The 14,787-nt window shown below is 51.0% G+C and overlaps 1 protein-coding gene across 1 annotated transcript in view; it reads left to right on the forward strand.

Annotated features, from left to right (window-relative positions):
- Nucleotides 1-649: 649 nt before the first annotated feature.
- LOC149275590 (protein capicua homolog) overlaps nucleotides 650-14,787 on the forward strand; it is a 28,569-nt gene continuing 14,431 nt past the window's right edge. The window contains exon 1 of the mRNA XM_089504576.1: nucleotides 650-3,224. Within this exon, the coding sequence (XP_089360702.1) occupies nucleotides 650-3,224 (2,575 nt within the window). The remainder of the gene's footprint in view (nucleotides 3,225-14,787) is intronic.

A 14,787-nucleotide genomic window follows, 5' to 3' on the forward strand; every position in this document is an offset into this window, starting at 1 on the left:
AAGGCATCTGATCTTCTCTATTATGTTCTGATTCGGTATGCACGGAGCGTGTGTGTGTGTGTGTATGTGTGTATACGGTTTTAGCGTGTTTAAGGTCACCGTTAAATATTAACTCCACGCATAGATTGCTCTGTAAATGATTGAAGATATATATAAACCTCGTATCGTCGCCGGTAGCTGGACCTCCGCCGGTGTGAGGTTTTACGATGGGTGTCATGTATGACGCGGAATCACGTCTGGTTATGTTTTATTAGGATGGAGGATAGAATGGAGCCGCCATTTTTTTCCTCTTCTTTATTGTGGATCTGGTTGGTGGAATTAGTCGCGTTGACCCCGATGTTTCTTCTCCGGAATGACGTGTTGGCCTTTTTGTTTTTTTCTTCGACAGATGCCGTCTTCATAAGAGAGGAACCTGAAGATGAAACCGGTAAAGAAAAGTACAGGCTCATCGCACAGCAAGACCCCCAACTCCACTCGAGGAAAGAAACCAAAGAGGAAAGTGGAGGAAGGGAGGCAGGAGGAGGAAGAGGAGCAGGAGGAGGAAGAGGCTACAGAACAAGGGGAAGAGGTGGATGAAGGCTCGGGTCAGCTCCTGGCATCGGTGGCTGCGAGGAGGATGCAGATGAAGGTGGAACTCGCGGCGAGAGGCATGGCGGAGACCCAAGAGGGCGCGCCAACGCAGGCTGGAGACCCGCCGATGCACGAGCGGAAGGTGGAGGACGAGACCCAGGCTGGGAAATCTCAGCTGTGCTCGGAGGTCTCCGGCGATGACCAGTTGAGTAACAAATCAATGTATGACCCCGCTCGATGGGAGATGCCTTTGAGCAGGAAGACTGCCACTTTCAAGTCCAAAGCCCCCAAAAAGAAGTACGTGGAAGGCCACGGGGCACAGGAGGGCCAAGAGGACTCGTCCAGCAGCAGCGAGGGGCCGTCTGCTTTGCAGGAGTGTAGCGCGGATCAGACGGTGACTCCTTCTCTCGTTGCGGAAGACATGTGCCCTTCCGTGCGCTCCTCCTCCACGGACACGGCGAGCGAGCACTCGGCAGACCTAGAAGAGGAAACCGAGAAAGCAAGTGTGGAAGTAGAGGCGCCGCGGAGCTCCTGGGCCGAGTTTGACCTGCGGCGGGTGCAGCCTCAGAGGGTTCTGGTCAGGAAGGGGGACGCCTTCCACGTGTGCCAGGTGAAGCAGGTGTGCAGTAACCGTGAACTGGCTGTGCAGTTCCCCGGGGAGCAGACCATTTCCTTCCTGGATGTAACCCAGGAACCGGTCCTCCTAGACCAGATCCCGCAACCGGGCGACGTGGAGGAAGGAGCAGCAGTATGCGCATGCCTGGCCGCCGGAGACACAACCTTTCGAGAGGGCAGCGTGGTGGAGATAGTCCAGAAGCCGTTGTCTTACAAGGTTTGTTTCCAGCAGAACCCCGGCCGGAGGGACCGCGACTACGGGTGGATCCCTCACGCTCACATCAGGCTCCTGCGTTCTACTTGGTGCAAAGAACCGATGGTCATAGTCCACAGGGTTGCAGAGGAGAAGCAAAATCAGACACTAGGAAGGTTTGCAACATCTCTACCTATGGGCAAGGCTTCCGGGGGATCCATGGAGATACCGGAGTCCCCGCGTAACTCCGAGCAGAAGCATTTGGAAGATGCAGAGGTATCTAAGATAAGTTTCAGCATGCCGGCCAGCGAGGAGAAAGTGGCTTCTGCGCAGCACCATATTCTTTCTCCTCCTAAGTCCCCGGCGTATGGCATGATCCTGGGCCGCTTGCCAGAACAGCAGTCCCCGTTACTCAGCCCGGACGCGGGAAGCCGCAGCAGCTGCAGCAGCGTCTCGCTCGATAAATGTAGCACCCCGGGGTCCCGTTCCCGGACCCCTCTGACAGCTGCCCAGCAGAAATACAAGAAGGGGGACGTGGTGTGCACCCCCAACGGGATTCGTAAGAAATTCAACGGTAAGCAATGGAGGAGGCTGTGCTCCCGAGACAGCTGCATGAAAGAATCCCAGCGCCGCGGCTACTGTTCTCGACACCTGTCCATGCGCACCAAGGAGATGGAGAGCATGTCCGACGGCAGAGGAGGCCGGGAGGGCAGCGCGGAGTTCGAGTGGGATGACACCTCGAGGGACAGCGAGGTGAGCAGCATCCGCACCGACTCCCGGCCTCGCCTCGTCGCCCCCACTGACCTCTCGCGCTTTGACTTCGATGAATGTGAAGCTGCCAATATGTTGGTGTCTCTGGGCAGCTCCCGGTCCGGAACCCCGTCCTTCTCACCCGTTTCTAACCAGTCCCCCTTCTCTCCCACGCCGTCCCCTTCTCCGTCACCGCTCTTTGGCTTCCGACCCGCTAACTTCAGCCCCATCAACGCCTCCCCCGTCATCCAGCGGGCTGCCCGGAGTCGGCACGTGAGCGCCAGCACCCCAAAAGGAGGAGCCGCTCTGACCCCGGAGATGTCGTATCACCCCCACCACCGAGAGAGGCAGCCGGCGGGCATCGTACCCTCGTTCCAGACCAACCTCACCTTCACCGTGCCCATGAGCCCCAGCAAGAGGAAGCCCGATTCCCACCACGGCAGTAACAGCTCTGCCGCGGACTTCCAGAAGAGCGACAGCATGGATTCGGGAGTGGACTCTGTGTCTCATACTCCAACGCCCTCCACGCCGGCCGGCTACCGCTCCCCTGGCCACCTCTTCTCCCGCTCCCAGCAGGCATCCCCATCCTTGCTTTTATCCCCTCCTGCTGGCCTGACTTCTGACCCTAGCCCAACGGTCCGCCGCGTGCCAGCGGTGCAGAGAGACTCTCCTGTTATTGTTCGCAACCCCGATGTGCCCCTTCCCTCCAAGTTTGTGGAGAAACCCCCGGACAGCGGATCCCGTGGCATGGGGGCCGCCGTGGCAGGGGGTGGCAGCCCCCGACGCATGGGTAAAGTTTGCACTAAGGACCATCCTTCCAAAACGCAGCTTCAGATTCCGGTGCCTATCAATGCCACGCAGATACAGAGTGTGGCACGAACTATGCCCTCCGGGCAACCGGCCACGGGGGAGTCTGCCACATGCACCTCATCCAGCCCCGCGGACCACCCTCCGGCCGTGTTCAGCGTCTCCTCTCCATTCCAGCCCGTGGCTTTCCATCCTTCGCCCGCAGCCCTGCTGCCAGTTATCGTCCCCAGCGACTATGCCAGCCACCCGGCGCCCAAGAAGGAGATCATCATGGGCCGGCCTGGCACAGGTAAGGGACGGCTTCGCTTTCCATTGTATATAATGGGGGGGGGGGTGTTAGACGTTGCTTGTGTTACAGTGTGAATCACGTGTACATAAAGCCTAAGATGGCCATTTGCGATTCCTTGTGAGCTTTGCTTTGGCTCGGAGTTGAGGTGCGGCAGCTGCTGGGTGGCGGATCTGGCCCTATGTTCGGCTTGGCTGGTACCTCTGCAGGTTTTTGCCATTTGTTGTAGGAGCTGACATTTCTTTTGATGCATACATTGTTACACGCAGCCAGTGAGACGGGTTACAGAACTCCGACGGCTGGTATCTATGCTTGGGTTCCCTGGCTGGCTGGCTGAGCATCGTGGGTGTTGTAACTCGACAAGACCTTTTAAATCTATTTTTGGATCTAAAGCGGGTCCATCCTCCTGACGCGGTGGGCTACGTTTGTAACTTGGGCATGCGGCGGCCATATTTTTTTTACATTCAGGTCCGTATGGAATATAGATATATAGTACGCGGCGACTTGTACGGCGGCCCTGCTGCCGCCAGCTTACAGTCGGTCAGAAAGCAGGGACTACTACTCCCAGCATCCTTATCTGGCCTTATCTGCTCTCCTTGATCCTCTCTCACTGCCTGCTTCTTCCGAGCCCCCAATACACCAAGCCCCCCATTACTCTATCTCTTCTCTCTACCCCGTATCTGCTTGCTCCTTTCCTCCCTCCCCCGTCCTGCTGACATAGCCCTCCTGGCTTCCTCTGCTCTCCCTCCTCTCGTCCCTCCGCTTCCCTCTTCTTTCTCATCTCTGGACCCCGAGCTGCGAACGCGTCTCTAAGTGTGACTTCAACCTGGCAGCTTGTGCAGTGTTAGAGGAGGTGTCGGCGAGGGTGGCACACGAGGCCGGAGATATTCTTACACCCTTCGCACGTCTAAGTATACCCGTTATATAACCTGACGGGAGAAAGCCCGGCCCCCAAGTGCAGTATTACCCTCTACCACCTCTGCTGGGAAGCTGTTACATTTACCTACCACCCTCTCAATAAGGAAAACTTCCTTGCATTACACCTAGGCCTCGAGCTTTGGAGTAAATGCCCGGCCGGGAGGCAGGTAGCCCCTAACAGTGTTGTAGGGCATATGCCTGCGCGCCTCCTCGGGGTATGCGGGGAGGGTATTAGATGGGGGTAAGTAGGTATTCAGAGCCAGTTGTTTCCATCCTGCCTTTTATTTCCTAGAAATCCAAAATTAGGGTAAACTAAACATTTCTATAGCCGAGCTGGAATTAAAGAGTTAAAGACAAGTAAAAAAGGCTTGTAGAATACAAATATTTTATATAAAATAATGGCGACATGAAATAAACGGCTGTTATTATATGGAATGATTGCATTCGGCGCTCTGACTGCAGGGTAACCGTCCGATATTTTCACTGCTCTTTTGTAGTTATGTCTCGAGGGTATAGCGCTCTATTTCCTTGCCCTGGCATGTTAAGCACCAGGGGCAGAACCGACGTTTGTAGAAAGGGTGGGGAAAGTAAGGGAAGGGCAACGGTCCAGGGGGGCCGGACCGCCAGTTGGTGCTTTTGCTCCCAGTATGTTATGGCTGATCTCCCTGCTTGAACGCAGGTGACTCCATTAAGTGTATCTTTTAAATAATGGTTTCCATGAGGGCCGGTGTTCGGTGACACATTTGATGAGTCGCTACATAGAATCTTCACGACGGGCTATTAATGGGTTAATATTTCACCATAGATTGACCATTTATATGCCAAAAAATAGTAACCGTACCCATGGAATTGCCGCATACCCCGTGCTTTCTTTCATATAGCGGGCCTGCTGTATACGTGCCGGGGCGGTATATATATTGGCACCGGGCCGCGCAGGCACAGCAGGCTGGATCACGCCGGGGTTACCCGCTGGGACTTGTCGTGGGACTTTTCCTGTGTTTGCTGGCACTGTGTCAGTTACAGGCCCTAGCGTGAGAACTGGCTGCCATTACCAACCCCCCGCTCCCCTCCGTCCACCCCCGTCTGTCCCAACCAGCAGAACAGCCCCGAGCCGGCAGGACTTTTAGCATTTAGCCTACCCGGCCTTACCGAGCCCCCGCATACGCGTTACACGGAGCACGTGGCCTCTAACCCACTCACGTGGCGCTGGCACTTGGCTGAACCTATCCCTGTCTCAGACTGCGGGTGCCTGCGAGGGACAAACTTACTCACACTCGCTCGCACTCTTTTCACGTCTGTGCTGTGGGACCCCTGTCTGGTAGATCGTCAAATAATAATAACAGCAAGATAATAACAAAATAATAACGATAATAATAACAATAATAACGATAATAACAAAATAATAACGATAATAACAAAATAATAGCAAAATAATAATAATAACAAAATAATAACGATAATAACAAAATAATTATAATAACAAAATAATTATAATAACAAAATAATAACGATAATAACAATCGCACAGAGATCCTGTCTGCGGAGATCGGTTAAAGTGTAGTGGATAACGGCTCGGAGGGCCGGCACAGGGTGGCTTGGCCTACAGGCATATTCCGGGCGCAGTAATACTCAGTACCTAGCGGGCAAACGGAGGAATGGGTTTTGGGACAGTTCTCCTCGGCTCCCATGGCATTATGAGATATATGTTTATCCCATGCATGTTTGAATTCCCTCACTGTGTTAACCTCTACCACTTCTGCTGGGAGGCTGTTCCACTCATCTACCACCCTCTCAGTAAGGCAGAGTGGGTTCCTTGCAATGGTAGTTAAAGTGTGCCTGGTAAGGACGGGGTTAAGGGAGTCTCGTTCCCGTCATCAGTGACAACGCTGTCTCTCGGCAGCAGGTAACCGGGGCGACCGCTTCCAGGCTTTTTTTCGGAAGAGCGCCACCCGCTTTCTTTCCTCCTTTTTCTACTTGATTGCGCCTGGATATATATATATACGGTATATACGTTAAACCTTCTTTACTGCAACTTTTTGACATTTAACCCCTTGCAGACTGTAAGGGTCAAGCAGTAAAGTGGGGTGAGCGTGTGGCCCTTGATGGGTGAGAGGTTTTATTGCGTCATCATGGGGGTCGGTCGGTGGGCGGCTCCTCATCCTGGTTGGAGGGGAAGAGGGCGGAGAGGAGGGCGTGGAGACCCAGAATTTCAGGGTAAAACCTGGGGAGTTTGCAGGTATTGGTATATTCAAAAGTTAGATGAAATGCGTTGCTATGGTGATAAAACCACTTTGTACCCAAATCCCAAATGATCCATTCCGTCATTTTCTTTGCCGATGTCCGTTCTCTCTATAGGTGTTCAACCTATAGGTACCTAATGAGCTGCACAGGAGCAGTCGTGTTACATGTCGCAGACCCTTCTCCTTCGTACCGTTACCATGGAGATATCATATAGCCTAAGCCCCCCATTTCACAGCCCCCCAAGGGTCCAGGACAATGAAATATCATATATCGGTTAGATAAACAAACACACCAAGGCCTTATCTTCCTGCGATAACCGGCAGTGATCTCCGGGTCAGCGGGGATTCCAACGCGTTGTTGTCTGTAGAGTGCTGGAGTAGGTGGTGAATCCCGGGGTGCTTTGCAGCTATAGATATATAATATAATATAATAACTAAGCATTGTGGGAAATGTAGTCTGTGGCAGCCACATGCTGTTCCTTTACTACTGTAATGGTTCTAAAAATCCAGCCCAGAGCAATCTAATCCACAGCCTGTAAGCGGCACCGAAAGAGCGCTCTCTGAATACTCTCTGCGCTCTCTCTGAATACTCTCTGCGCTCTCTCTGAATACTCTCTGCGCTCTCTCTGAATACTCTCTGCGCTCTCTCTGAATACTCTCTGCGCTCTCTCTGAATACTCTCTGCGCTCTCTCTGAATACTCTCTGCGCTCTCTCTGAATACTCTCTGCGCTCTCTCTGAATACTCTCTGCGCTCTCTCTGAATACTCTCTGCGCTCTCTCTGAATACTCTCTGCGCTCTCTCTGAATACTCTCTGCGCTCTCTCTCTGCGCTCTCTCTGAATACTCTGCCCTCTCTCTCTCTTTGAGCACTTTCCTCTTTTAGGATAATGGAGGCTTTGTCTGGCTTGGATGTCACATTAACCCTTTCAGTTTCAGAATGCGACTTTCTGGACAAACCTTCCAGTCATCTGGAATTCTTCTTTAGAGCACTCAGAGTCCCCGTATAACAGCATGAAGTAAACTCCAGGAGAGAGGGGGAGAGAGACCAGAATCTAAAACTAGAGGTGGAATATGAGGAAGTTTTACTTTCTTTACTGAGAGGGTTGTAGATAGATGGGACTGTCTCCCAGCAGAAGTGGTAGAGACGAGTACAGTGAGGGAATTGAAGCATATGGCTCCTGAATCTAAGAGCAAAGCGATGTATGTTTATGATGTATGTTTATTATATATATATATATATATATATATATGTGTATGTACCGGGGGGGGTCACCTTTAGGTGTTGCGGGGCTGCTATGCAGGTGGGGGCTGTAGCTGCTGCGGGACCTCTTGTTTGTTGCTGGAAATGTAATAAGTGTGGCATTTATTGATGGTCCAAAGCAAGGGCAACACGCAACCGAACACGGAGTGCAGGCCTTAAATACGGAAGATTACTGGCCCCGAGCACCCCCCCATGTACTGCACTGCCCCTTTTAACCCTTTGGACTCTGTAAGGAGTGCATTACATACAGTCTGCTGGCATTCAAGGGTCAGGGATGTGTGCAGGATATATAAGCACCCCACACACACTTACTCACTCTCGCTCATTCTCACACACACACACACACACACACTCACTCATACTCCTGATCACCCTGTCATTCATTCTGTCCTGGCTTAGGGGGGGTGGCAGGAATTATGAGCGTGTTCTAATATTGGAGCATCTCGCTCTCCATGAAATTTGAGTCGTGTATGGGATTGGGTTCCCAGAAAGGCCTATCAGCGATGGTGGTAGATGGGAGCATCTTTTGCTGCTGAGTGACAGATGGAGCCGTTAGTAACGTGTGAAAGAATGACTTTAATGGCCTCCTAACTGTATCGATTTTTGCCATGCAGTCCCGCCGAGCTCTGTCCAGCTTTTTGGTTGTCTGGGACACCGGAGGATGCATACTGCGCGGAGTTGTGCTCTGCCCGGGCCTGGCCCACGGCCCACGTCTACTGGAGACACATCAACCTCTTTGTAAAAGCTGTACAGAAGCAAATCCATAATGCTCAGAGAGCTCCTTTCTCTCGCGGTGCATTATGGGAACTTTATTCCCGCAACAGCTGGAGAAATACACGCCAGTCTGTGGACAACGATAAACTGCGTTTAGATAACGTGTCCCTTTAACGTATGTTTCCACAGCGCTCAATAACGCAAGAGCCGGCTGTCAGCCCCGCAGTGCATTATGGGAAACGATTTCACAACTCTGGAAGCAATTATCTGCGCGCTCCTGATGGATCTCCGAACTTCTCGCCCTCCTCCTCCTCCACTAATCTTCCCATTCGTCCTGTTAGCGATTACCGGCCTATTATAGATCCTCCGAACCCTCGGCTCCCTTTACTTTATATTTATATTTATATTCACTGGAGTGTCTTTAAAGGCACAGTGCTCTCTCTTCCCTCTCTCTTCCCTCTCTCTTCCCTCTCTCTTCCCTCTCTCTTCCCTCTCTCTTCCCTCTCTCTTCCCTCTCTCTTCCCTCTCTCTTCCCTCTCTCTTCCCTCTCTCTTCCCTCTCTCTTCCCTCTCTCTTCCCTCTCTCTTCCCTCTCTCTTCCCTCTCTCTTCCCTCTCTCTTCCCTCTCTCTTCCCTCTCTCTTCCCTCTCTCCATACATGGCTGAGATCTGTGATAGTTGCAGATTCACAAATCCATATCATCCAACTTCTACTGGGGGCGGAGCTTGGGAGCTGTCACTCACACTTGCCGAGCTACATTACCATCTATTTATATAGCGCCAACAGATTCCGTAGCGCTGTTACAAACAGTGGAGTAATTTAAACAAACCGGTACGAGGGGCAAAGAGGGCCCTGCTCCTCGGAGCTTACAATCTAGTCGATGGTTGACGGGAAAGTGAAACTTTAGTGAAACAATTCTGCACATGCGCCGTATGTCCCGGACACCGGAGAATGTAATTAGGACCGCAGGATTGTAGTCCCGAATCCCGCTGAACTATTTTGGGACAGAGGTAGAGCTTACAGAATGAAGTGGCAAAATTGGGACTGTCCCACGTAAAGTGGGACAGTTGGGCGGCATGCAAGCCTTTGGCCTTCTAGCCCCAGTGTTGTTGCGCGGTTGTGGCTGCGATGTGCTGCAGCCGCTGTTATCAGTAGGGGTAGTGGAGCTGTTCTGCGCAGGCTGCTGCCAGACGCTGAGTCATGGTCACACGACCTCTTGAGATGAGGATCCCAGACACTGTTAGTGAAGGGCGGCCGGGGGTAGTTACCCCTGCGTAATGGGGAGGGTATATCGCGATACAAGCTTTTGATACCCACCCCCTTCACTGCCCACAGAAGCCCCGGGCGCCCTGTACCCAGGTGCCGAATGCCATGTCTGCCCCTCCACTTCTTTTCCTCCTTTGCTGAGGATTGGAAGCGACATACTGCCCCCCGGTGGGCAACCCTGGCATTTCTCCTCCTTCATTCTGCGCATTATGTGGGTGCCGTTCCTGCCTTCTGCGCATTATGTGGCTGCAGTTCCTTCATTCTGCGCATTATGTGGCTGCAGTTCCTTCATTCTGCGCATTATGTGGGTGCAGTTCCTTCATTCTGCGCATTATGTGGGTGCAGTTCCTTCATTCTGCGCATTATGTGGGTGCCGTTCCTGCCTTCTGCGCATTGTGGCTGCAGTTCCTTCATTCTGCGCATTATGTGGCTGCAGTTCCTTCATTCTGCGCATTAGGTGGGTGCAGTTCCTTCATTCTGCGCATTAGGTGGGTGCAGTTCCTTCATTCTGCGCATTATGTGGCTGCAGTTCCTTCATTCTGCGCATTATGTGGGTGCCGTTCCTTCATTCTGCACATTATGTGGCAGCAGTTCCACTGTCCCTGTTTCTCAGCACTGTGTACAGTACTTAAGCAGCGTGCGTAACGAATGCGGTTCTGTGGATGTACATTTTGTGGGTTCAGTGCCGAGCTGCGCTGTTATAAGGACAGGCACTGGGAGTGTATGGGGGGGGTACCAGCTGCTGTTTCCGTAGCGTTACGGCAAATGGCTCAGGATGCGGCGTTGGGCAAGTCCCAGAAACAGAGATCAGGCGGTGAGTAACGGGAGTCCGGCACCGATCAGTGAGTGAGGATTCCCAGAATAGAGGCGACGCGCCGTGACCTTAAACTGTATGAGCCCAGGAACAGAAACCGAAGCCGGCTTCCTTTCACGCCGTCTGCAGGCGGCAACTGGAGTCCCAGGAGGCAGCCGAACCCGCCACGTCTAGGAAATGGAAAGATTGGCAAAACTGCCAGCTTTCAATATGGCGGAAGAGGGACACTTTTCATCTGGGGATGTGGTTAGAGGTGTGGCTGGGGGTGGGGCTTTACTCAGACTTTTTATATGAGTGGTCAATAGTATCAAATGTTACTGGGTGGGGTATTTAGCGGAAGAAGAATGGATTTTATTTACATTGTTGTGACTTACAGGGCTGTAGAACCCTGCGATGCCCTCACACCCAGCAAACGCCTAGAAACCTGGATATTTAATCAGTTTGTAATATAACACACATATTGTTTTTGAAAGAAAAGCACATTTTGTCCATTCAAATGACATAAAATGGATCAGGAATCCAGCGCAGAGGGGGTTAATATTGTAAATGACTATTGTAGCTGGAAACGGCTGATTTTTTTAATGGAATCTCTTCATAGGTGTACAGAGGCCCTTTATCACTCCCATCACTCCTGTGTTCCAGTGGCCCTTTATCACTCCCATCACTCCTGTGTTCCAATGGCCCTTTATCACTCCCATCACTCCTGTGTTCCAATGGCCCTTTATCACTCCCATCACTCCTGTGTTCCAATGGCCCTTTATCACTCCCATCACTCCTGTGTCCCAATGGCCCTTTATCACTCCCATCACTCCTGTGTTCCAATGGCCCTTTATCACTCCCATCACTCCTGTGTCCCAATGGCCCTTTATCACTCCCATCACTCCTGTGTTCCAATGGCCCTTTATCACTCTCATCACTCCTGTGTTCCAATGGCACGTTGTGTTCGCTGATCCAAGTTTAAGGTTAAAAGGCTAATTGAGGGTTAGAAAACCCTATTGCGATTATGTTACAGCCAGAAATTTCCTTGATTTTCATGGAATCAGCTCAGTTACCCCAAACCTTTGAACAATAGCGTGTGTATGAATGTGTGTGTGTATGAATGTGTTTGTTTGTACAGTAGGCGTTGAGTCTGTAGGAGGGACCTGTCTGTTTTTCTGTCTGTGTTTGTTGATCGGGTTACCAGCAGGTGAGGCGCAGGTAGAGAAGGAGCTACAGTGTTAGCGTGAAGCGCCTTAGTGCTATAAATAACCAGGTCCCCAACCTGGGGGCCGAGAGGGAGTGAGAGCGGGCCGGCTGCCAGACTAGAGTGTGAGTGGGTGGAGGCCAGCGCCGATCAGCACGGTCCCCACCCGTCCTCGCTCCTAATCTGCTTCTAATTCCAGGCCGTGACTCAGAAGCCGAGGCCGGTCCCGTGTGGGCCCTCCCCTCGCTGTGTACGTGCCGTGTACAGAGCAGCACACGTGATCATAACATGTTTGCGAGATCGCACGGAAAGGCCTGCTTTCTCATGTTTGTGCGGTGCGTGTAAAGGCCATGAGATTAGTCTGTCCTGAAGAGCTTGCCCTCTAGCTCTCTTTAGTCTCCAATTCTAATAGTCCGCAGCCCCGATGATATGGTTTATTGGTCAAACATGTTACTTGTTTTGCAAAGCAGCGCAATCGCCATAGCAACCCATGGAACACACTGCTTTGTAGGTAGAATAACTGATCATCCCCGGGATCTGTAGAAATGTGGGTTTAAGTACGGTGGTCTTTTCGAGAGGGGTGGGAAGTCGTACCTCGTCTCTTAATGTCTCACCGGATGAGACCCCCTCTGTTATCTTCACTGTTTCTCTGAGAATGCATATTGCGCATGCACAGTAGCGCTGCCAGTTTGAGTGACACTCCACCTCCCAAGCTCCGCCCCCTGGCATCCCGATTCACCGCGGGTAGAGGTTGGCTGGTATGATATTATAACAAGTCATTCTGGGTGTTAAATATGGAGCAATCCCCATGGAAACTATTGGAGTGAATCTGGTGATCCCTGTACCACAATCGTCCTTGATCGATATATTGCCCAGTATGATCTAATAGATTGTAAGCTCTTGAGACCGGGGGGCTCTTGCCTCCTTCTGTAATAGCGTGTCTTAACGTTATGGATGGCTTTCTCTCTATTGTAATAGATGGAAGAAGTTGGAGGCTTCATGATGGTTCTCTTGGACCTTTTATTAATGACTCATGTGACTTCCCAGGCTGGACACTTGGCCCTCTCTCTCCCCGGGGTCTGCGGATCCTCAGTCCTCCCCAGTATTGCTGATTTTAGGGCTGTCACTTGATATAATAAAGAACACAGTGTTCTCTGCTGATGTGTTTATCTCACGCTCTCTCCTTCCTCCCCCCAGTGACTCCTCTCCTCCTCCTCTTTCTCTCTGCCTTCTATATGATTTTATTATGAGTTTTGCCTTTTGATCATTGACTCTCCTCCCCACCACTAATGTTCAGTCCCTCCTCCCCCTCCTCTTGTTTACTATCATGAACTCACTTGACTCCTGTAGGCTGTAGTGGGTGGAGCTTCTGGCTTGCCTTCCTTCCTGATTGGCTCCATCTTGTTCTGCACTGGATTGGTTGGGCCTCCTGCCCCATGCCTGTTTCTCCAGTTTAGCAGATTAACTCTTCACACACCCCCCAAGGCTGTCAAAATCCTCAGAAAACTTATATTTTTCATATTTTTTAATTAGATTTTTTTTAAAGAAAACACAGATCGTAGACGTCTCCGTTAGGCTAAAGACACCTTGACCGACCCAGTCTGTGGCCCTTCATGGAGGGGTCCATGCAAAAAAAAAAATGGCACCACCCAAAAAGTGTCCTGGGAGAATAAGATAAAGCTCATATTGTTCCGTCGGGTCATGTTACTCCACAACAAGTCCCGTTATTCAGCGGGAGATACAAAGACCCAGCAGTCCTTTTATTGGACCTATGATTTTGGTTGGCTCAGAAGCTCACAATCTAATAAGCGCAGTTTTACGTGATTTAAAGAAATCTCCCTAGGAAGGGGAGCTATACAGAGCCTCGTCCTCCAGCTTAATGCACATTCAGCAGCAAAACCGCCGCCAGACCGCTTAACTCCTTGAATGCCAGGTGGGCGAGCAGTGTGGTGCACCGCTTCTCACTGTATGCTCATTTGGGGGGGATTAAAGAGTTAACCGGGGTCTCTGGGGGAAGCCTGCAGATTGCATTAGAAGATACTTTAGTCATGGGGCCTGGATTTAAAAGAGAGAGAAATGTATTTATGGCACATTATTGAATAATCCGTCTGGTTATTGGAAGGACGGTCCTGGGAGACTGTTTGTGGGAGGCTAATGGCTTCTGCACTTCTTTTGGGGGTGGAATAAAGATGTTGTTATTGTGCAAAGAATGTTCATCATTCCTTTCCTGCCCAAGGTGGACTTTGTGATATTTTTGTTATTTGTGAGAAACGTTTACATTACAGGGTTCTGCATCCAGTGTTAAGGATGAAGGGAGATCTTATCACCATAGCGACCAATGGAGTTGCTATAGTGATAAGGTTACATTGAAACTTGCCACCAGATTCGCTTTTTCTACAATGCTTTATTGAATCGGAGGGGTTGTGCACGTGACTTTTTTTTTTTTGTGTTCGGTCAGATACAGGAGGGCCGCTGTTGTACAGCGCTGCGGAATATGGCGGTGCTATAATAATTACGGTGATAAATACAGGGGCCTTCTGTGTGATTGTGTGGCCCGGCCGTGGTCCCTTTGCCCGGTGTATGTGATCATATTATTGGAACTATCCCGTTGTACAGCGCCCCGGAATATGATGGCGCTATATCAATCCATAAACAGTTCCCGCCATCTGTAGGCGGCGTGTGCACGCGTTTCACCGTGGCGTGATTGTGTGCGCTGGCGGGTATACATGGCTGTGTTTGTATTTCGTGGCAAGCGTGTGTCATGCTGGTGACTCACCACTATCTATAGCACAAATAAACAATTACACCGATAGTACAACTGCGGTAACTGGGGCCAGCCAATCAGAGCGGGCTATGGTCACCGTGGGAACAGCACGTGTGGGCGGGGCGTTAAAGCAGAAGATCGTGCGTAGACCCATGCAGGGCTCGTGTGTGTAGTGTTGTGTGTGTCTGTGCGTCTGTCTGTGTGTTTGCGCGTGTTCACACTGGAAGGTTGTCAGTTGTTACATTGTAGCGAAGTGTTATTATTGTTATGTGTTGATGTTTTTGTTTGGTGTTTAAATATTAGTAACTCGCCTGCATTATATTAAATATTTTGGAGTCTCATTTAGTTATATATTTGGCTGTAAAATCATTTCCACTCGAGGGCGGTTCGCTAAAAGTATCAGAAA

The sequence above is a fragment of the Sceloporus occidentalis genome, unplaced genomic scaffold (genome assembly GCF_023333645.1).
Source record: "Sceloporus occidentalis isolate IW3139 unplaced genomic scaffold, rSceOcc1.0.p SCAF_279, whole genome shotgun sequence".
Taxonomy (NCBI): domain Eukaryota; kingdom Metazoa; phylum Chordata; class Lepidosauria; order Squamata; family Phrynosomatidae; genus Sceloporus; species Sceloporus occidentalis.